The 24,674-nt window shown below is 38.7% G+C and overlaps 1 protein-coding gene across 1 annotated transcript in view; it reads left to right on the top strand.

Annotated features, from left to right (window-relative positions):
- Positions 1 to 8,509: 8,509 nt before the first annotated feature.
- The window catches only part of LOC140246784 (CMP-N-acetylneuraminate-poly-alpha-2,8-sialyltransferase-like), a 16,413-nt gene continuing 248 nt past the window's right edge, over positions 8,510 to 24,674 (top strand). Inside the window, exons 1-5 of the mRNA XM_072326118.1 lie at positions 8,510 to 8,607; positions 11,651 to 11,792; positions 19,825 to 19,937; positions 21,675 to 21,767; positions 23,830 to 23,948. Of these exons, the coding sequence (XP_072182219.1) occupies positions 8,510 to 8,607; positions 11,651 to 11,792; positions 19,825 to 19,937; positions 21,675 to 21,767; positions 23,830 to 23,948 (565 nt within the window). The remainder of the gene's footprint in view (positions 8,608 to 11,650; positions 11,793 to 19,824; positions 19,938 to 21,674; positions 21,768 to 23,829; positions 23,949 to 24,674) is intronic.

The following is a 24,674-nucleotide window of genomic DNA, read 5'->3' as shown; positions in this document are numbered from 1 at the left end:
TTCAAAACGTGTTGAATAATGATAGGATCGTGGGTGCCTCTCAACCTCCTGTTAAGGTAGGCTCAAGAGTACATCACTTTGTTGGATGAAAGACAGCTAACTTCAAATGAAGAGTTTCATCGTAAAACGAGTCATCTCCATGTTTGTCAAAATGGAGATATATCAAACCTGTTAAGATATAAAAAGAAGAAAACTTTACGAAAATATGTGATATTTATAATCATTGCATCTAGCTTCTTTATTCCTTGTTATTCAAGAAGTGAAGTATAATTGGAAAGATTTTATTTTTTGCTCTATCTGATGGTGGATATTCCTTAAAATTGCTTCAAAGTGGTGCTATAGGCCTGCTTTGCGATCAAAGTCTCAAGTATCTTTCAAGAACCACTTTGTTTTTATATGACAGCTGAAAATGGTAGATATCATAAAGTTACATGACTATTGGCACGAAACCATGCACCCACTTTCTACAAATTATAATTTGTCTGTCCTTTCAGCTCATTCAAATCAATGTCGTTATAGTGCAAAGTGAAGAGCAAAGATCCGAGCAAGGAGTCATGAGGAACACCACAGGAAATTTGTTTGAGACTTGAAACACATGATTTCAACTCTTTGTTTCTCTCATTTTCGCTATAACAAAGCTGGGGAATAACCATTGATTCTCTGTACAAAAGCACTTTTGTAGGTTCCCCTACACACTATTTAATTTCCAAATATGAATGAAAATTACTCTTAGACTGGATTTAAGCATATCCTAGCTTTGATTGTTATGTCTAGTTTACTCTGCATACACGGAATTTTCATTGCCACTGCTACTCTTGTTTGGTCTGTAAACGCATGTCACGAATGAAACTTGGGGGGGGGGGGAGGAAACTCAATAGAATAAATGATGCCAAGAAAGAAGTAACAGCAAAGAAAGACAACGCTACTTTGAACCCTCTGGAAGCCGATGATTTATTATTCTATCTCATTACCTTCTAAGCATTGGTTTGCCTTCCCCCCCCCCCCCCGCAAAAAAAGAAAAGAAAAGAAAAAGAAAAAGAAAAAGGGGGTATTAAACGTGTCAAGCAGTATTTCGGGAAGACATGATTAGTGTAAAAGGTGCACCGTATATCGTCAAATTAAAAAAAAAAAAAAATTCTACGCAAGAAGTTTTTCTTTTGAAGAGGTACATGTAGTATTTTAAGCTTATTTTCAATTCAAAATGGCCGCCACTCCTATACTCATGTACTATATGAATGGCAAAAAATATGCATCGAAATAGAACACGATTTTTTAGTCACATACCTACGCTTTTATCAAGTTTTGCATGTGCAATGCAAATTTGATGAAGGCCACTAGCAAAACAAGCAAACAAACAAACAAAGAAACAGAAAATTTATTGTTTTTAGGCTTATTTTATTCTTCTTATTACAAAACTTCAAAATGGATGCCACTCATATACCCCTACACCATTATGAACGGCAAAGTGTACATGGAAATAAACAAATTTTCTTCTTCTTTTTTCTGTCACTCAGGTACGCTGTTACTACCTCAATTTGAATTTTCCCCTAGGAATTTGGAAAAATCCACCAAAACTTGAAGTGACGCTATAACATCAAGACCGTTTATCAGGGAATTATTAGATATGAACATCTGATACTTACTGCCTTGAGATGTTCAACATCATACTATTCACTCTGATTTACTGAATTAAAAGGCTGAATCCTAGATGATGACACAAATGAAATTCCAAATTAACTGTTCTGTTCATCTAAAAGCGATATTCTACAAACTTTTCAGTCCCCTCATCCGAGAAAGAACATGAGGCAGGGGAAATTGTAAAAAAGGGACCACCTCACTTCCTGTCTTCAAATCTCTGAAATGAAAACAATGGCCAAAAGTTTTTCATGTTAACCAAGATGAATTTTATATGGTAGATGAATTTTACCACCAGTTTTTTTTTTTTTTTTTTTTTTTTCGGAGTGAATGTGTGTGCGTATAATATGATGTCAAGGGAGACTCTGAGATCTGTACAGCGCTGCCTCATTCTGAAAGCAGTGTTATAACAACTTCACACGGGGTCATCCCACAAGACCGACACCCACGAGTCATACAGCCCACGAGTTCGACATTGAAAACAGGTCCATGAGTCATACAGCTCACGAGTCATACAGCCCATGAGTTCGACACTAGGCAAATAAAGCCCATGATTTCGACAATAGACAAAAACAGCCCAAGAGTTCGACAGACTCAATACGGGGCTTAATGTGTCGGTCTCGTGGGCCTTGTTAGCTTAGTGTCGAACTCATGGGCTGTATGACTCGTGAGCTGTACGACTCGTGGGCTGTATGACTCGTGGGTATCGGTCTCGTGACATGCACCCCTTCACACTGCTTGTCTTTAATCTACAGCACTTGCAGATTCAGGATTGCTTTAGGTAACCAGACCAGCTGTGTTAGGACTCTGAATGATGGCCTCCTTAAGGTAGCTGTAAACTAACTCCACTAGAGCTCTTTTTAACATATACATGGTGACATAACATTCACTTCACGTAGGAAGTTTGCACATGATCTTACCTTTACGTCTCATAGAAAGTCCTTGGATGACATGAGCCGAGTACTGACCCATCTCACGACAATAGAGGAGTACTACACCTTCTGGATACTTTGCCCCAACCTTTATAAGATTATCATCAGACCCATGCCTTCCATCTTAGTAACCATCTTGCCAACGCTATGTTCAAGGTAGCCCTCTGTGGCAAGCCTTACAAGCATATGCTGAGGAAGTCCACCCTCCTTCACTGGCACTCAATTGCTCTCCCTCATGCTGGAAGGAAAGGATGGCAAGTGTCACCAGTGCCGTCAACGCATACCCTGACCTTCCAAACACGATAGCATGGGGGCATGGGGGCATTTCATGAAGCGTTTTGTCTGACAGATTTGCTCTCAGCCAATCAGATGCAAGGATTTTAGTAGCTTATAACAGTTTGTCAATAAGAAAAGATCTGACAAAACGCTTCATGAAATGCCCCCTTGAACAACCTGCCATCAATGCGTCTGAAATCCCACAAGCCCAGATTTTCCTCCTGTATAACTTGAAAGCTTTGACCCCAAAACATGTTGGTGCAGATGCTGGTCTGATGTCATCTCTGATACCACCCAAGTTACCTACAACACTGTCTCTGGCCTGGCAACAAAGCCATATAGGGCATCAACGGGTGGTGATCAAGCAAGTCTTCATGTCTTCATTCTGTTTCTATGGCAAATAATCGCCCTCTGACCCCTGAGGAAGTGCTAGTCCTCATAAGTTGTGGTTGCAATTAAAGCAATTGCAGGACTAATATGCATCTTTAGCCTGAGAATTCTGCAAATTTGTGGCTGATGTCGCCTGCTGCCAAACATCCGATTAAAGGGTTCTTAAAGGACAATAAAAATGACAGTTTTAGTTTTAAGACAAGACTGAATGAAATCATGATGTCAAAGTGTATATTATCAGCACATGGGAACTGTGAGAGAACTGAAAGATGTATCTCACATTGCTCCTTGGTTGATGTTTAATGAATAGTTTGTACGGTATTGCGTTTGGACAGTTAAGCAAGTTTGCTCGACAATATCAAGGCGGTAGGACCTACTTCTAAATTAAATCATATCAAAGTGATGGAGGTTATGATCCATTTCAAACTCGCCTCAGGACTCCTCCCTCCCCCCCCCCCACACACACTCCTTGCTGGAAAAAAAAATACAATGTAAAGGGTTTTTAGCTGTCATTAATGTCCGATGTGTTTTTGTCTGCAAGCATGTATCTCTGCACATACTGTACAGGATTTTTCTGTACTTTGTTAATGGTTTTAGGGGAATGCATATTAGAAGCTTTGCTTTCTAGCTTCTCCTCCATTTTCAACATTATTTGATATTAGTCTCTGTGTCCATGCATATGTTTTGCGATTCACATTGTACATAAGCATAGGAATGGCGGCCATTTTGAATAAAAAAAGAGCTTTATATGAACCTATATGAAATGAAAATTCTCTTGCAAATGCAGATTGAGTAACTCTAGGAACAGAAATGTACAAAGTTTGGTGGAATGATTGGTCATAATGCACATTTTTGTGTTTATCACGGCCGGATTAGCATATTTTGGATTTCTGCATTTTGCCGAAAATGCTCAAGGTTACGCGAGTGGCATCAATCGGATTTGGAATCAGCAGCCTCGAATTGACAAGAAACCGTAAAAAAACATTATATATATAAAAAAACAAGGTTGGGTGCCTTCTAGCCTGGACTATATATGGATACATTGACTTAACTGATATCAAATTCTGCGTCCGCTTGCCCTGTGTAAATAGCCGGAGAGAGATATTGGTATATGAGTAGGCCTACCTGCATGACATTCAGTGGTGCGCTTGGAACGATCATGTCGCAGAAGTATGTTTCGCGCACTGTGCTGCTCTGCGTGATTTTATGTCTTTCGTTTGGATTCTACTGGGTTTCTGTTCAAAACGTGTTGAATAATGATAGGATCGTGGGTGCCTCTCAACCTCCTGTTAAGGTAGGCTCAAGAGTACATCACTTTGTTGGATGAAAGACAGCTAACTTCAAATGAAGAGTTTCATCGTAAAACGAGTCATCTCCATGTTTGTCAAAATGGAGATATATCAAACCTGTTAAGCTATAAAAAGAAGAAAACTTTACGAAAATATGTGATATTTATAATCATTGCATCTAGCTTCTTTATTCCTTGTTATTCAAGAAGTGAAGTATCATTGGAAAGATTTTATTTTTGGCTCTATCTGATGGTGGATATTCCTAAAAATTGCTTCAAAGTGGTGCTATAGGCCTGCTTTGCGATCAAAGTCTCAAGTATCTTTCAAGAACCACTTTGTTTTTATATGACAGCTGAAAATGGTAGATATCATAAAGTTACATGACTATTGGCACGAAACCATGCACCCACTTTCTACAAATTATAATTTGTCTGTCCTTTCAGCTCATTCAAATCAATGTCGTAATAGTGCAAAGTGAAGAGCAAAGATCCTAGCAAGGAGTCATGAGGAACACCACAGGAAATTTGTTTGAGACTTGAAACACATGATTTCAACTCTTTTTTTCCTCTCATTTTTGTTATAACAAACCTGAGGAATAACCATTGATTCTCTGTACAAAAGCACTTTTGTAGGCTCCAATACACACTATTTAATTTCCAAATATGAATGAAAATTACTCTTAGACTTGGCATATCCTAACTTTGATTGTTATGTCTAGTTTACTCTGCATACACGGGATTTTCATTGCCATTGCTACTCTTGTCTGGTATGAAAACGCATGTCACAAATGAAGCTTGGAGGAAAAAAAACCCCTCAATAGAATGATGCCAAGAAAGAAGTAACAGCAAAGAAAGACAACGCTACTTTGAACCCTCTGGAAGCCGATGATTTATTATTCTATCTCATTACCTTCTAAGCATTGGTTTGCCTCCCCCCCCCCCCGCAAAAAAAAGAAAAGAAAAAGAAAAAGGGGGTATTAAAGGTAGGGGATACCTTTTACAGAAATCCCAAAATGCAGCAAAACATTAAATATGAACCTCAGGGGACTTGTTTAGGCCACTGCTTAGAAATTTGGAAGTCAACAGTTATCTACAATTTGAATAATGCACAAAACTCAACTACTCAGTAGTTCTGTGTGTCAGCCACACTTAAGCCTTTTTGTTGCAGTCTTCTGTATTTTTTATCTATAAACACAAATCTAGAAGTATAAGAGCTGATGTAATAACATATAGAGTGTGTGGCAAGAATGTATATAGAAATTTTTGTAAGTTTTGATGAACTTTATTCACAAAATATACATGATGGACACACATGCAGTGCATGGGTCGGCAAAGGTAGCCTAGTAATGTACTGGAATTTACGGTGAGCCCCGAAAAAAAAATTCAATTCAAAATCTAACGGTCAATAAAAATGTACTAAATGTTACCTTCCACTTTCAATACTTTATGGGAGTTTCTAAAACGATACTCTCTTCAACATACCACTGTGTTTACGCAACTTTTCATTAAGGCATGCAAATGGGATTCCCTACCTTTAAACGTGTCAAGCAGTATTTCGGGAAGTGTAAAAGGTGCACCGTAGCGTCAAATGTAGAAAAAAACAAACAAAAAAACAAACAAACATATGAATAAAATTATTAGCTGGCCCCGAAGTTACCGAAGAATAGAGTTAGTTGTCATTTTCATGATTTTCAAAGGTGATTTTATTTTCCTCAATAGATTTTTTAGATCACATCATTTCCTTTTTAAAATCTACTCATTCCTCTTCTTGTTTTTCCAACAATATGGAGATTGTATTGCCGATGTAATGAGCAAACCTATAGCACCGTTGCAGCTTTGCTTTAAAGGGATGATAGTTTTGGTTTAGATGGGGATTCAGATTTTACATTTTTGCGAGATAATTAGAAAGCACTTTTATTCGATATTAAAGGTAGGGGATACCTTTTACAGACCTCCCAAAATGCAGCAAAACATTAAGTATGAACCTCAGGGGACTTGTTTAGGCCACTGCTGAGAAATTTGGAAGTCAACAGTTATCTACAATTTGAATAATGCACAAAACTCAACTACTCGGTAGTTCTGTGTGTCAGCCACACTTAAGCCTTTTTGTTGCAGTCTTCTGTATTTTTTTATCTATAAACACAAATCTAGAAGTATAAGAGCTGATGTAATAACATATAGAGTGTGTGGCAAGAATGTATACAGAAATGTTTGTAAGTTTTGATGAACTTTCTTCACAAAACATACATGATGGACACACATGCAGTGCATGGGTCTGCAAAGGTAGCCTAGTAATGTACTGGAATTTGTGGTGAGCCCCGAAAAAAATTCAATTCAAAATCTAACGGTCAATAAAAATGTACTAAATGTTACCTTCCACTTTCAATACTTTATGGGAGTTTCTAAAATGATACTCTCTTCAACATACCACTGTATTTATACAACTCTTCATTTAAGGCATGCAAATGGGATTCCCTACCTTTAAAAGAGCATGAAATTCCAAGAGGAATTTAATGTTTATTTGATAAAAAATGGTTTGAAATGGCAGCAATATCCAAAAAAAAAAAAACAACAACAACAACACCACAATGGTCCTAATAACACTGAATAAAAGGTGGGACCCACGTTTTATTAGGACCACTTTTTTTACTTTGCTTTTTGATATCTAACCAATTTAAAAACAGGTTTTCCTGATAAACGTTTTAATTTTTCTTACATATTGTCGTAGACAACTGTAAGAATTGCATGCTCTTTAATATTTTATCTAAGTGGATTCTAATTATCTTGAAAAAGTTAAAACCTGAATCCCCATCACAACCAAAACTGTACATTGGCGGATCGGGGGTGGGGGATCATACCGGGCGCCCCCCCCCCCCCCCTCTTGTTTGTTTGTTTGTTGTTGTTGCTGTTGTTGTTGTTTTCAACAAAAGAAATAACGAATGAAAATGGGGCCGGGCGCATGCGCCCCCTTTAATTTTGTAAAGGCGCCTCCCCCCCCCCCCCCCCCCGTTTACGGTATTCCTGGACCCGCCCATGCTATACCATCCCTTTAAATAGCTCCACACTCACATTATACATAATATATTCATAATGGTATGACGTGGAGCTGTGATCATCCCTCAAACGGCCCTTCAAAGCGACGAATTGCATAAAGTTTGCCACGTTAGCATGTATACAGACAGAGGAAGGCGAGACTGTGAAAAGTAAAGGAATTAAATAAATGTAGTTCCTATCTATTTGCAGCCACTTAGGAACATCTTTGAACGGGGCTGCATGGTCATGTGTTTTGAACTTGGAACATAGCTTAGATAACACGTTCGTTTCTCCACTTGAAATATGTGCCAATCATCATGCTCAAATATCAATTACTTTCTAGGGGAAATGCAAACTATGTGTTCATTGCAATTAGTCTTGTGAAAAAAACAACAACATTGTATAGTGGTGAAATCTACATTTATCATAAGGCACAATGGCAGAACACAATCCAAGCAAACAAACGAGTCGGGCAATCACATTCAACTATATCCTTATACAAAGACTTAAATCAACATAATAACTCCATTGCATTTCTATCGGCTAAATAAAAAATCGTAGTAGTAAATCGTAGTAGTAAATCGTAGCGAGGCATATTTCGCGAGTCATTTGAAAGGTGCATACCTGGCATACCCCATATCTTACAACAAACTTGACAAAATTATAAGGCAGCAACAATTTCGAATCAGTAAGCGATAAGAACGCAGAGGTTATAGACTTTGATATAAATAATTGCTAGACTGATTGATTGATTGATTGATTGATTGATTGATTGATTGATTGATTGATTGATTGACTAAGTGATTTGATAGATAATAGAAACATAGCTATAGATAAATAGATAGGATAGATAGACACATGTATTCATATCTTGCAGTTGTGCATCTTCTTTCATGTCATTGTTGTGAAGGCAAAATTTTTGCAAGACCGAGACGTGGATCGTTTATCATATGGCATGCATGGTGGCTGCAGCGAAGAGGCAGCTGGGGCGGCTCTGATGAAGAACAAGACGGAGAATTTCCAGTTCCATTCTGACAATCTCATGAAACTGAGGTAAAAACGCAATGACGGTTGCACTTCGCCATTCCGATATCAAGGTTCGTTATTCCGTAGGTTCTTAATTCCGAAAATGGAAACAGTTCCTTATCTATTTATTCTGGAGGTTCGTTAATCCATAGATAAATATTAAAAAAAAATGTCGTTATTCCGAAGGTTCTGTAATAAGAAAAAAATAAAATTGCGAAGGTTTTTAATTTTCGGATTAACGAACCTTATTTCATACATGATTAGCAAACTTGTCTTATTGTTTTCGGATTGATGAACCTTATTTATTTATTTATTTATTTGTTTATTTATTTGTTTATTTTGTTTATATATTATTTATTTATTTATTTATTTATTTATTTATTTGTTTATTTATTTTCTGACTAACGAACCTTCGGAATTGCAATTAATCCTTATTTCATTTTCTGACGAACGAAAATGGCTATTATGATTCTGCGTGTTTATTCGAAATAATGCTTTACGGAACTTTCGGAATAAAGCACACGCCAATATTATAATAATCGGGTGGTTTATAAGAATACCGTAGACCAGTTAAATAATGTGCGGTCTTACAATGTGTGTGTTTATGTCTGTTTGTGTGTGCAGGCGTGCTAAAGTGCCATATATGTGCGTGATAACATCTATAGATGTTTAATATACCCTAGAGAGATAAGTGTCACTCTAAACACTTATAGGAGGTTAAAAAAAAAAATAAATCTGTGATGATACACTGTGGTTGATTTTTGCTTTTGCGCCCACATACACATACGCCTAGACAAACCCAATCGTTGTGTGTGTGTGTGTGTGTGTGTGTGTGTTTGTGTATGTCTGTCCGTACGTGTAAGCTTTCTTCTGTTGTTTGTTTTTCATCATGAAATCCTGTTTCGTGCGGAAATTCTTGATGCTGAGATATCTATTCTCCTTTGTTTTGCCACAGTTTGGCTTAATCAGACCTTAATACTTCGTTGCATTATTCCTACCCTGAATATCTGCTTCCTTTATATATAATCCTGATGACTGCCAGATGTACAACTCTCTGGACAAAAGGTGATGGAAAAACCTTTTCTTAGGTTGATATTCAAAAATGAAGAGGAAGAAAATAAGACGAAGAGATACTCTGTGTCCAAACGAGAGAATACACTCTTGTTCAACGTATCCTAGCTTTAAAGGTCCAGTTTACCTTTGGGAGCAGTGATTTCAAAAATGTTCAAGATATCACATTTGACGCCGGTGCTGTTCGTTATTCCGAAGGTTCGCTATTCCGAAGGTTCGTTATTCCGAAGGGTCGCTAATCCGAAACACGTAAATTTCCTATACGTAGAGGTTCGTTAATCCGAAAATGAAAAAGGGTTCTTTAATCCGAAAATTTGTGGCGTTATTGCGAAGGTTCGTTACTCCGAAGATTGGTTAATCCGAAAATGAAATTCGGAACAATGAACCTTCGGAATAACGAATCTTAGAAATAAAGAGCCTTCGGAATAACGAACCTTCGGAATAACGAGCTGTAACCATTTGATGCATATAGTGTAGGTCTGTTGTATCATAAAACATCCTACCATATGGAATATTTGCGATAAAACCTAAAATATAAGGAGATATCAGGGTTTTTCTCAATAAAACATAACTGTATACGGTTTAGTCTGGAAACATCTTTATTACAACTATTGTTCACATTTTGTCTATTTAACAACACTTAACATTGAATATACGGATTCAAATTTTGACAGTGGTTGTTTCTATCCCTAACTCACATTTCAGAACTATTTTAAAGCACTAATGATGGGTTTTTGTTTCATCTGCAAATGGTAAATTATGCCTTTAATACTTTCATCGGGAGATCGACACCCACGAGTCACATGGCCCACGAGTTCGACATTGGAAAAAAAAAAAAGGTCCATGAGTCATCACAGCTCTAGAGTCACATACAGCCCATAAACTCGACACTAAAGGCAAATAAAGCCCATGAGTCCGACAGTAGGCGAACAAGGCCCATGAGTCCGACAGTAGGCAAACAAGGCCCAATGACGGGAGTCCGACACTATTCTGTAAAAAAAAAAAAAAAAAAAAAAAAGGTCCAAGAATTCGACAATACATCACGGGGTTTTGAACTCGTGTGCGATGTTTGTCTAGGTTCGTACTCGTCATGCTCGTGGACCTTGTTAGTCTGTGTCGGACTCATGGGCCTTTTATATTTGCCTAGTGTCGAGCTTATGTGCTGTTCGGCTCGCGGGCTGTATTATTCGTAGGCTGTATGACTCATGGGCTGTGTGACTAATAGACTGTATGACTCGTGGGTGTCGAACTCGTGACGTGCACCCCTTTCATAAGCTACTGTAGTGATGCTTTCGAAATAACTACCCCAATTCAAGCAAACAAATCAAAGCAAAATCATGTATTAAGCACACACATTCTGGCACATACACACAGACTCTCTCTCATACACACACACACACAAACACAAACACGCACAGACATAGACACTCAGATACACAGACAGACAAACACACACTCTCTCTCAAAGACAAAAGGTATATTCCAGTCTGCTGGGAATCGTACTGGATGAATATAATCAACCTGGGCCCTGTTTCATAAAGCTGTTCGTAAAGTTACGAACAACTTACGAGCGACTGGTGATCAGTTCTGATGTGCTATACTTATCAGAATTTCCATAATTCACCACAAGAACTGATCACCAGTCTCTCGTAAGTTGTTCGTAACTTTACGAACAGCTTTATGAAACACCCCCCAGATATTATTGAGATATATAACGGAAACGTCGGTTGAAGTATTGTTATAATAAACCTTTCACTACTTTGATACCAAACAAAAACAAAAAAATGAACCAAACGCAATTTCCGTCCCTGAAATCCATGTATACGTATCGGTACCTGCCATTTTTTTTTTTTTTTTTTTTTTTTTTTTTGGGGGGGGGGGTTCAATTGCCTTCAAGTTTCGACACCCACATGTTGAAGAGTGTAGATTCTGGGTTGTCCTAATAAAACCAACAATTATGTGTGTATTCCTATTTCTGCCTCTTTATATCTACTTTAAGGCAAAAGTTGACAGAGCATTTCGAAGCTGATATTCGACAAATGAGCGTACTAAACCAAGGAAATACGCAAGTCGATGATAGCGTTGATGTATTCTTAACACCCATGAATACAACCAAGCCATTCTGGAATAAGCTACCAAAGGTAAGAACAATTATGTTTTTGTAATTCTTAGTCTTTCAGGAAACAAGGATCTTTAAGCCCCTTGTGTGCTTTTAGTGGCGATTGGTACAGAAAAGCCAATTGAGGGTATCGCCAATACGTAGGTGCCGTGCGCAGAGCAGCGTTTTAGATGCATTATGGGATAGCTCATGTGGCAAACTAGCCCCGGTTTTGGTTGCACATGCACTTACAACACGCTCTGTCTTTATAAAGAGGTATTTTTTGTTGAAGATTTCTTCGCTTTCCATCATGTGACCAGCACATTGAAGCCTTGCAGTAGTGAACCATGACTCTAGTGACCGCAAATCAATAAAGCTTAGACACTTTCAACTCTTTTAAGCTGAATTATAGCCAAGAAAAAAAAAAGGGGGGGGGGGGGGGGCTAACAACGGAAAAGCAGACAAAGAACTCCATTGAATCGTATGGGAACTGCGACTCGCGTTAGACAGCCGGAAGCGAACAATGGACTGAGGAATCCCACAGTGCACCTGTGACAGAGCTCTTTAGCGTGCGCATGAGTTTTTTACGTCATTGGCGATAGCGAGAATTGCATTGAACAATGTCCAAAATCCCTGTTACACTGCACAAATAATGGTTAATCAACACATTTTGTTTCTTCACTTTTTTCAGATTGCAAACTTATATTTCGGTTTGGTAAAAGCGCAGAAAACTTCTGCGCACGCTGAAAAGCCCTGTCACAGATGCACTGTGGGATTCCTCGGTGCCATTGTAGTTTCCGGTTTTCTCGCGCGCGTCCATAGAGCTAAATACAGCTCTATGCGCGCGTCACAGTTCCCATACGATTCAATGCAGTTATTTGTCTGCTTTTCCGTTGTTACCGTTTTTTTTTTTCTCTTGGCTATAACTCAGTTGAAAGTTTACAAAGTTTACTGCTTTGCCATCACTAAAGCCATGGTTCACTACGAAACTGCAAGGCTTCAATATGCTGGTCACATGGTGAAAAGCGAAGAGATAATAAATTATTCAACAAAAAAACGCCTGGATAAGACCAACTGCATAATGCAGGGAAAAATAAGGGCAAGTTTGTCCCATGCATGGGCGTCACCAGGGGGGTAGCGTTGGGTGCGGACGGCACCCCCCTTCAGACCGAAAAAAAAAAAAATCACCTCTTCAGTCTGCGACCAACCTAAACGCCGGACGCTAAATGATAATGATTTTTTTTTTCCTACAGGGACAACAAAATCGTAGGCAAAAACAATTCTCATCCTGGGCTCTGTCAACACTGATTTTATACATATCTACGAGTATTCTACAGTGTTTACTATTTATCGACCGTACTGTACATCCGTACGGTACGGAGCACGTACACGTTTGCATGTACGTGTGCTATACTTACAAGTATGTAGGGTCTATGTACAGCACGTTACTTCTGACCAATCCATATTGATAATGCGAGCCCAAGTGCGAGCCTTAGCCTCATTAAAAAAATGGCAAATATATCATTTTGCCCACCCACCCCCCATAATTTCCCAGACGAGAAGATTTTTTTGCCAGAAAAAAAAATACCCCCTTAAAACACAGAAGGGCAAGCATATTATCATTTTGCCCCCCCCCCCCGCCATAATTAATAATTAGTGAGTTGAGAAGATTGTTTTGCTTTTTGACAGAAAAAAAGTTGCCTCCATAAAATGTTCGAGGGGCAAGCCACCATATCTTCCCCACCCCACATAATTGTAATTCCCGAGATGAGATTTTCTTGCTTTTTTGTTAGAAATCACCAGATGGCAGGTTGCTGAATTTCAGTTCTAAAAAAGCAAAGTCTCTCTCGTGTGGGAGGGGGATACTTCTTCCCACACTTTCCCCCGTTCGGTCTTTTTTTTTTCCATGGACTTGATACACCTATAGATTGACAGATTTACAAATGTTTAATCGAAAGTATGCACCAAATCTGTCACTTTACTTGATTAAAAAAAAAAAAATGCAAAAGTTCCGTCGTGGGGGAGGGGATATTATCTTCTTTCAATTGAATTATTAACCCTTTCCAAATGGCGTAGCCGGGGGGGGGGGGGGTCGGCGATGGAGCAGTCGCCCCCCCCCCCCAAGATTTTGACTGGGGATTTGAATCGAATATGGGAAAGGTATCTTACCACCCTCCCATTGCCTTGTCCCTTCTACAGACTTAGTACACTATGGGGAATGACAATTTCCGGATTTTCCACAAAAAGTGTGCTTCAGATCTCTTTGTTTCAATTCTAAGAACTCAAAAGCTCCGTCGAGCGGGAGGGGGTATCCCCCTCCCACATCCTCCCCCTAGCACCTTACTATGCTTTGTACTTATACAGAGATGATGCACACTCGGAATAAGAGCCATTAACATTTCAACGAAAAAAAAATATTTGTTTAAATTATTATTTTTTGGGAGGGGGCTGCAACAAATTCAAGTACAGTTGTATTTGACCAAAAGTTTGCACCAGATCGCTGAATTTCAGTTCTGAAAATACAAAATCATCTTCGTTTGGGAGGAGAGATGTGAAATGACCCTCATGTAAACCCTCGTGTGCATGCTTCTTTTTTAGTTTGATTGCTTAACAAACAGCGTTCATAATATTCAGTTTTAAGAATTACGTTTCTTTAAATCACACCATTTTATAGGCAAATTGTTTAATAATGATTTACATCAAAATGTACTGCTACCTTAGTGGGACTGTTTCAAGTCGATTAAACACGCAAAAACCTGCATCAAATCGCACCATTTACAACATCAAAATTCAAAAAGTTCTCACCACACCATGGGAGGGGGACAACCCGCTCCCATACCCTCCCCCTCGCTAGCTCCGCTTGCTCGGGCTCGGTCGCGTTCATGACATCAGTGTAAGAATTAATACAAGAAGTTTATTTAAATTATATCATTTTATAGGCAAATTGTTCATTAACAATTTATATCAAAATGTACTGCTACCTTAAGCAAGTGGGACTGTTTCAAGTCGATAAAACACGCAAAAACCTGCATCAAATTGCACCATTTACAACATCAAAATGCAAAAAGTTCTCACCGTGGGAGGGGGAAAGTCCACCCATACCCTCCCCCCCCCCCCCCATCCTCCCCTCGCTCACTCGCTCACTCGCTCTTGTTTTGTCACGTTTATGATATTCATTGTAAATATTAAAGCAGGAACATTATTTTGATGGTACTATTTTATAGGCAAATAATAATTGTTCAACCATAATCTATATACATAAGAATAACTGCTACTTTAAACAAGTGGGACTGTTTCCAGTCGATAAACAAGCAAAAACATGCATCAAATTGCACCATTTACAACATCAATATGCCAAAACTTCTCACCGTGGGAGGGGAACACCCCCTCCCACACCCTCCCCCCCCCCCCTTGCTCACTCCGCTCGCTCTTGTTTGGTCGCGGCCATGATATTCAGTGTAAATATCAAAACAGGAAGTTTCTTGGGATGATACTATTCTATAGGCAAATTGTTCATTAACAATTTATATCAAGATGTACTGCTATACCTTAAACAAGTAAGACTGTTTCAATTCGATAAACACGCAAAAACCTGCATCAAATTGCACCATTTACAACATCAAAATGCAAAAAGTTTTCACCGTGGGAGGGGAACACCCCCTCCCACACCCTCCCCCTTGCTCATTCCTCTCGCTCTTGTTTCGTCGCGTTAATGATATTCAGTGTAAATATTGAAACTTTATTTTGATGATAATATTTTATAGGCAAATTGTTCAACCATAATCTACATCAAAATATATTGCTACTTTAAACGCTTTAGCTTTAAACAAGTGTGACTGTTTCAAGTCGATAAAACAAGCAAAAACATGTATCAAATTGCACCATTTACAACATCAATATGCAAAAACTTCTCACTGTGGGAGGGGGACACCCCCCACCACTGGCGTAGCCAGGGGGGCGATGGGGGCGGTCGCCCCCCCTAAGATTTGGACCGAGGATTTGGGAGGCGGAAAAAAAAAAAATGCGTGTATACTGTATGCATGCACATGAAGCGGGTCTCCTTTGCAACCTTTCATCAAATAAGATATTTTTTTTTTTAATATTTCACTCAAAGTGTGCACCAGATCGTTGAATTTCAATTCAAAATATGCAAATCTCTCGTGCTTGGGAGGGGGTATCCCCCTCCCAAACCCTCCCCTCTATGCCTCTTTCCCTAGCTAAGTACACTTTTTAGATTTACAAAAAATTCTGAATAATTCTGAGTGCACAAGACTTTTCACTAATACATGTATTCCGAAAACTGAAGGTTCCCTCATGTATAAGGGGAATTTCCCCTTTTAATCGACCCTTTCCTCCCTCAGCCGCCCCCCCCCATCAGTTTTTTTTTTTTTATTTTTTATTACCCAAATGTTGATTCCATCAATATTTAATATGCGTTTTATGCGTATACGAGATATCTCAATTTCAACCTTAAAAAGATAAAAGCTCCATCGGAAGGGAAGAGTGGAGATAACACTCGCCAACGCCTTCTCCCTGCTCGCCCCCCCCCCCCCCGCCATGCAAAGAAGTAGACTGTGGCTATACCAAGATCGCTTTATTTCAATTCTAAAAACGCAAAAGCTCCGCGAGCGGGAGGGGGAATCCCCCTTCCCCTATAAGTTCTACCTCACTAGACTTTATACATACGCACAGATGGTGCACATTCGGAATAAGAGCTAAATTCCGTGATTTTAACACTTCGATGAAAAAGTGTTGCACCAAAATTTGCACCAGATCGCTGAATTTCAGGTCTGAAAACGCAAAATCACCTTCGTGTGGGAGGGGATATGCCCTATCTACACCCTCGTGTGCATGCTTTTTCTGTTTGATTGCTGAACAGACAGCGTTCATGATATTCCGTGTGAGAATTAATACAAGAAGACTAGTGTGTTTGAATTATACTGTTTATAGGCAAATTGTTCAATAATAATCTACACTAAAATATACTGCAACCTTAAACAAGTGGGACTGTTTCAACTCGTTAAAACACGCAAAAACATGCATCAAATTGCACCATTTGCAACATCAAAATGCAAAAAGTTCTCACCGTGGAGGGGGAAACCCCCTCCCACACCCTCCCCTCCCCCCTCGATCGCTCCGCTCGCTCGGGTGCAGTCGCGTTCATGATATTCAGTGAAAAGAATTAATACAAGAAGTGTATTTGAATTATAGGCAAATTGTTCAATAATAATCTACACTAAAATATACTGCTACCTTAAACAAGTGGGACTGTTTCACGTCGATAAAACGCGCAAAAACATGCATCAAATAAATCATTGCACCATTTGCAACATCAAAATGCAAAAAGTTCTTATCGTGGGAGGGGGGACACCCCCTCCCACACCCTCCCCTCCCCCTCGCTCGCTCCGCTCGCTCGGGTTCAGTCGCGTTCATGATATTCAGTGAAAAGAATTAATACAAGAAGTGTATTTGAATTATACCATTTTATAGGCAAATTGTTCAATAATAATCTACACTAAAATATACTGCAATCTTAAACAAGTGGGACTGTTTCACGTCGTTAAAACACGCAAATACATGCATCAAATTGCACCATTTGCAAAATTAAAATGTAAAAATTTCTCACCGTGGGAGGGGGGAACCCCCCTCCCACACCCTCCCCTACCCCTCGCTCGCTCCGCTCGCTCTGCTCGCTCGGGTTCAGTCGCGTTCATGATATTCAGTGAAAAGAATTAATACAAGAAGTGTATTTGAATTATAGGCAAATTGTTCAATAATAATCTACACTAAAATATACTGCTACCTTAAACAAGTGGGACTGTTTCACGTCGATAAAACGCGCAAAAACATGCATCAAATTGCACCATTTGCAACATCAAAATGCAAAAAGTTTTTTATCGTGGGAGGGGGTACACCCCCCTCCCACACCCTCCCCTCCCCCCTCGCTCGCTCCGCTCGCTCGGGTTCAGTCGCGTTCATGATATTCAGTGAAAAGAATTAATACAAGAAGTGTATTGGAATTATACCATTTTATAGTCAAATTGTTCAATAATAATCTACACTAAAATATACTGCAATCATAAACAAGTGGGACTGTTTCACGTCGTTAAAACACGCAAATACATGCATCAAATTGCACCATTTGCAAAATTAAAATGTAAAAATTTCTCACCGTGGGAGGGGGGAAACCCCCCTCCCACACCCTCCCCTACCCCCTCGCTCGCTCCGCTCGCTCTGCTCGCTCGGGTTCAGTCGCGTTCATGATATTCAGTGAAAAGAATTAATACAAGAAGTGTATTTGAATTATACCATTTTATAGGCAAATTGTTCAATAATAATCTATAAACACTAAAACATACTGCGATCTTAAACAAGTGGGACTGTTTCACGTCGTTAAAACAAGCAAATACATGCATCAAATTGCACCATTTGCAAAATCAAAATGTAAAAAGTTCTCACCGTGGGAGGGGGGGACACCCCTCCCACACACTCCCCTCCCCCCTCGCTCGCTCCGCTCGCTCGGGTTCAGTCGCGTTCATGATATTCAGTGAACAGAATTAATACAAGAAGTGTATTTAAATTATACCTGTTATAGGCAAATTGTTCAATAATAATCTACACTAAAATATACTACTACCTTAAACAAGTGGGACTGTTTCATGTCGATAAAACGCGCAAAAACATGCATCAAATTGCACCATTTGCAACATCAAAATGCAAAAAGTTCTTACTGTGGGAGGGGGACACCCCCCTCCCACACCCTCCCCTATCCCCTCGCTCGCTCCGCTCGCCCGGGTCCAGTCACGTTCATGATATTCAGTGAAAAGAATTAATACAAGAAGTGTATCTAAATTATACCCTTTTATAGGCAAAATTATTGTTCAATAATAATCTACATCAAAATAAACTGCTACCATAAACAAGTGGAACTGTTTTACGTCGATAAAACGCGCAAAAACATGCATCAAATTGCACCATTTACAACATCCAAATGCAAAAAAGTTCTAACCGTGGGAGGGGGACACCCCCCTCCCACACCCTCCCCCCCTCGCTCGCTCCGCTCGCTCGGGCTCGGTCGCTTCGCTCCCTCGCAGACTAACTGCCCCCCCTAAGATGAAATCCTGGCTACGCCGTTGCCCCCCACACACCCTCCCCCTTGCTTACTCCCATCGCTCCCTCAGCTCGCTCTTGTTTGGTCGCGTTCGTGATATTCAGTGTAAATGTTAAAACAGGAAGTTTATTTGGATGACACTATTCTATAGGCAAATTGTTCAGTAATAATCTACATCAAAATATACTGCTACCTTAAACAAGTGGGACTGTTTCAATTCGATAAAACAAGCAAAAACATGCATCAAATTGCACCATTTACAACATCAAAATGCAAAAAGTTCACACCGTGGGAGGGGGGACAACCCCCTCCCACCCCCCTCCCTCCCCCCCCCCCCCTTGCTCGCTCCGTTCGCTCGGGCTCGGTCGCTTCGCTCCCTCGCATACTAACAGCCTCCTCCCTCCCCCAAAAAAGATGAAATCCTAGCTACGCCGGTGCCCTTTCCCCGCTTGGTTTCCCTAAAAAAAAAAACCCTACAATTCTGGGGATTGAGAGCTTCCTGAATTCCAAAAGAATGTCCGTTCAAAAAATCTCGTTACATTTAGTGTCAAAACGCACCCCCCTTGAAAAAAAGCTGGTGACGCCCCTGCACACCATAAGCTTTGGGGATTTTTTTTTTCTCCTGCGACAATAATCGCTCTCATGAAGTTTCTGCTCTCTGAATCAAACATAAATCATACCCACAAACATAAACCTAACCCTAATCCTCATCCTCATATTTATGAAACTATACCTAAAACTATATCACAACCCAAACCCTACACGTAAGTCCTTGGAGAAAATAAGACTGGAATAATATTGTCGCAGTAGCAACACTGTCGTGACACCATCGGCAAAACGTAGCAACACTCCAGCATTTATTCACCGGAAGCATGTGCACTGCCAGTTTTGAGTGGTAGAATTTTTTGTTTGTTTGTTTGTTTTTAATCTCTATTTTTTTCCCAAAACCTATTGTATTTGGCAGCTGTCACCGTTCGAGGACAGGATGTTTGAAACCTGCAGTGTTGTTGGCAGCAGCGATATTCTGACCAACCGGAGCTGTGGTCGTCAGATTGACAAGTCAGATTTTGTCTTCAGGTGATTGGAATAACTTTCTTACATAAAATATTTAATATAAAAAAACCTGTCTCCATATTATTCAGGTTTGATTCTATAAGGGCAGCCAAATGCTGTGTATAAACGTAGTATAACTGCTATCATCATTACAATTAGTATTATTATTATTAGTATTATTATTATTATTACTATTATTATTATTATTATTATTATTATTATTATTATTGTCATTGTTAATATTATTAATATTGTTATTATTATTATTATTATTGTCATTGTTAATATTATCAATATTGTTATTATTGTTGTTGTTGTTTCTCATTATACTCATTATCATCATCGTCATCATTGATGCAGTAGCAATAGTACTAATATGCTGGCAAAAGAGTAAAGTTAGTCGTAGTAGTAGGAGCCAACTACCTGTGCTATGAAAAATATTTCTCCTAATAATATTATGGTAATGATGATAATAAATACACGATGATAGCGATCATGATAAAGGTAATAGCAGGTATCCTTTATACTTATACTTTTGAAAGCAGTTGAGCAGGTAAAACGAAACATGTAATGTCAGTTCTTATATTTAAAGGATGGTATGTATAGTTTTGGTTGGGATGCGAGATGCAGATTTTAACTTTTTGCGAGAATCAACTTATGAATAAAGAACGGATAACAATTCTAAGAGGTATTTAAAGTTTATTTGATAAAAATTGGTTTTGAAATCGCTGAGATATCAAGAAGCATAAACCGAAATGCTGAGATATCCAGAAGCAAAGTTAAACGAAGTGGTCCTAACAAAAGTTAGGTCCCACCTTTTATTAGGACCCCTTTGTTTTTGGATTTTCATGAAGTAAACTTTGAATTCCTCATAGAATACTGTGTACGCGTAAATATTTCATAAGAGGTTTCTCATTATCTCGCAAAAAAGTTGACAACCTGAAGCCCCATCTCAACCAAAATGATCTCAATCAAAATTACAGTGACCGTTCTAATATTACTGATGTCTCTACGATTTATGAGCGAATGTTAGTAAGCGATTTCTTTTTTTTTTGGGGGGGGGGATGTTCGTTAATGCGAAGGATCGTTATGTCCACCACGTGAAATTATGGAATGCTATTCCGACAATTAGATGAGTAATGCAGACCCGATGGGACTTTTTCGGAATGTGAAATAGTATGGGATTATAGGTCGGAAACACAAATGATGCTTGTTAATCCAGAAATGAAGTAGGGTATGGAAATTCGAGAAAGAAAGACGGTTCGTTAACTCAAAATAAAACACAGAAATACAATGAATTTCTAAATTTAATTTGTTAATTAAACAATGTTTTTAACAGAAATTTTCATAATAGAAATCTGCATTTCAATGTATTTTCATATTGAGTTTAATTGAATTTTGATGTTAATACATTCATATGATAATATGAGGCCTTTTGAGGGTCTTCGTCATCCTTAGATATTTAAAATGAGAACTCTCCTTTTCTTATTCGAATGAAGAAAAAACTAATTTCCAACGATATATCCTTTCCCATTTTAAAAGCTTTTTTTAAGCTTTTTTTTTTCAATTTATAGAATAATCGCGGCACCTTCGGACTGGATTCTAATAGATATAATATCCCTTCGTTATAATGTGTTGTAACTTATTTTCCACGGGAATCACAGACCTAACACTGTCTTGTATTTTTGCTTCACGGGTAAAACGTATAAATGGCATGAACATTCTATAAACAAGATGGTACATGATCGTCTAACCACTCAGGATGAACAACGCCCCTTACGGTGAAAAGTACAAGGAGGACGTTGGTTCGTTCGCCAATTTAACAACTCTGAACGGGGTGCTGCTCAACCAACGGTAAGTTTTTATCTTATATTTGTATCGCTTCCCTTTATGTTGTCAGGTTCATAGACCATGAGTTTAACCTGGATCAAATGATATCAATAAAATGTAGACCCAGTAATACCCCCTCCTTCTCTCATAAAACGTGGGGGAGAATTGCCACGTCTCTCTCCGCCACGCTTCGTGAAGGGATAAAAAAAAAATGCCGTAGTTGAGATAATATTTATAATATATTATTTATATTTCATTTATTATATTTATATATATTATTTATTAAATAATATATAATATATAAACAGTTGAAAACCTGAAGCCCATCTCAACCAAAAATATACCGTCCATTCAAGGCATGATTTACCATTTGCAGATGAAATAGTTCTAAAATGTGAGAAAGGGATAGAAATATATCTATTATATATTATATAATAAATATATATAATATAAACATGTCTAAGCAGGAGTGGAAATTGTCTTGGCTTTTTGTCTTCATTTCCATCTGAGAAGATGGCTGGATGATATTCCATATTCAGCTGTAGTAAGCTGGTCTTCCATGCTTGCGGATCATAATACTCTTATTATTCTCTGTAGTCGAGACATGCCAACTTAAAGACATATATTATATATGAGAACTTTTACCTGGCGGTAGTTACCAGTCTGGCGTTGATCATAAGTGCCGTGTTTTTTTTTTTTTTTTACTGGAATTTGCACTGCAGTCTTATTCACGATACTTATGTCTGCATTAGTGAGTGAAAATACCGCGGATCTCGTGATCACGCAGAATACAGTACATACAGCAAGGACCGCTGAAACTAGAGAAAAAGAAATCAGGACCGTCAACTTCAATTATCTCAAAATGCGTGACAACATTGGTAAATTTACCGATTAAAGGACTTCCGAGGGTTCTGCCAACAAAAAAGGAGCAATAGTGTTAGAGGTTAAAAAGGCAAAAATGAAATGTTTTCTCTTTTTTTTATCTGCTTAAAAATGGCAACCCTCAAAAAACAAATAAACAAACAAACAACAACAACTGCTTTACAACGATATATCACCAAACTAAAGAAATCTATTTTCCTGGATTTAAACCACACAGTTGAACATGCTACTTTGCATCTGTCTCCAATGCAAAGTTCACCTTCATTCACCATTGGCATTATTATCATAAAAGGAAGAGGAAAGTGTGTTTTAACAGTTTTTCTCGAATACTTTTTGATAGAATAGTGTGATTAGGTGCGTCTTCTAGAGTTCCCTTTCATTTCTTAATGATCCCTGTCCATACTCTTCACTTTGAACTCTAATAACTTTGGAAAAGATGATGCTACTGCATTGAATGTTGGCATTAATCATCTACAGAATGTGTTAATAAAGCTTGCTTTATTTCAGCTTTATCTGATAAGCCCTTGATTGTCGTTGTTTCGATGGCTACACCCTGTTTTGTTTGTTTGTTTGTTTTTTGTTTGTTTGTTTGTTTCAGTTATCTAGCAGCTAGCACGGGTGCGCGTCACGAGACCGACACCCACGACTCATACAGCCCACGAGTCATACAGCTCATACAGCCCATCAGTTATTCAGCTTACGAGTCATACAGCCCATTTGTTCGACACCAAGCTAACAAGGCCCGCGAGACAGACACATTAAGCCCCGTGTTGTATTATTTGTCGAACTCGTATGCATAAATTCAAATAACGACAACAACAGCACTATACTTCAGAAACTCTTTTCTCAGTCCAACTTTCCAGTTGAGAGTGTGTGCCTTCATTCCAATATTTAGATAAATTATTTTCGTTTGAATTGAGTCCATTTGAATTGAGTTATACAGTACATCATTTTAAAGCTTAAAGTCTGCTCTTTCAGAATCTGCCCTTAACTAGAAATCCATGTCTGGCGACTTTTTGGGTAGTTTTGTGATACAGGGTCACATTTACCTTTTCAGGAGGTGGCCGTGCGAGAGGCGTAGAGGGGAGACACCTGCACATCCGAGCCACACAAAGCCATTGTCTGAAAACAATACTATCTATGACGTACTGTTAGTAAGACTGCCCTCAACGAGCAGGAATTTAATGTTGAACGACGTCCTCAGACGAGGCTGCCAGCCCGAAACCCAGCGTGGACAACGACTGCTCTTCGGCAATCCGCGACTGGTGCTGCAGGGGAACCGATTCTGGCGCGCGTTTGGTTTTAGAGGGAACATGTCTTCAGGTGAGATCATCTCAAAAAAAAAAAAAAAAAAAAAAAAAAATATATATATATATATATATATATATATATATATATTCACACATCCATGTGTAGACCTAAATGGAGTCGAAAGAATCTTGCAAATGATCCATCAGAAGGATCTGATGTTGTTGAAGAAGGTTGTAAGTATATACACGAAACAAATTCGAGAGACTTGTAACTCACTCGAAATACCGTTTGAAACTGTCAAGAGTGAAGCGTTTATTTTATTCCCCTCAACAAAAGTCAGCATCTGCTGTATCGTAATGTGGTAAATGATCTTGTACGGCTTTGAGTGCGTTTGTAGGAATTTTTCAAGGAAAAATACCTCTGATTTTTTTTTTTTAAAGCATGAAGTGTTAGTCGAGTGGGTTCAAAGACTTCAGACGTATGGTGTTAGCTGCCTGTACACGAGTCCTAACCGACCACAGGAAAAGGCTTGAGTCATCTGTTTATAAAATGGGTCAAAAATTCCTAAAATTATATCTAAACTGTGTGCTGACCGTAGGTAATCGTATTCATGAAAAAAAAAAAATCGTGCATCAGGGACAGGAGGCATAAATTTTATGGAAGTAGCATAACTGGACGATATAAGGGAAATATGCAGAAAGTAGGAATTCTCGCTATCGCCAATGACGTAAAAAGTACCCGGATGTTGATTTAAGCGTCATTTACGGTGCATTATGGGATAGTCCGGTAGCAAAATCA

This window comes from Diadema setosum, chromosome 3 (genome assembly GCF_964275005.1).
Source record: "Diadema setosum chromosome 3, eeDiaSeto1, whole genome shotgun sequence".
NCBI lineage: Eukaryota > Metazoa > Echinodermata > Echinoidea > Diadematoida > Diadematidae > Diadema > Diadema setosum.
The sequence above is the reverse complement of the archived record's forward strand: the minus strand, read 5'-3'. Positions and strand labels throughout refer to the sequence as shown.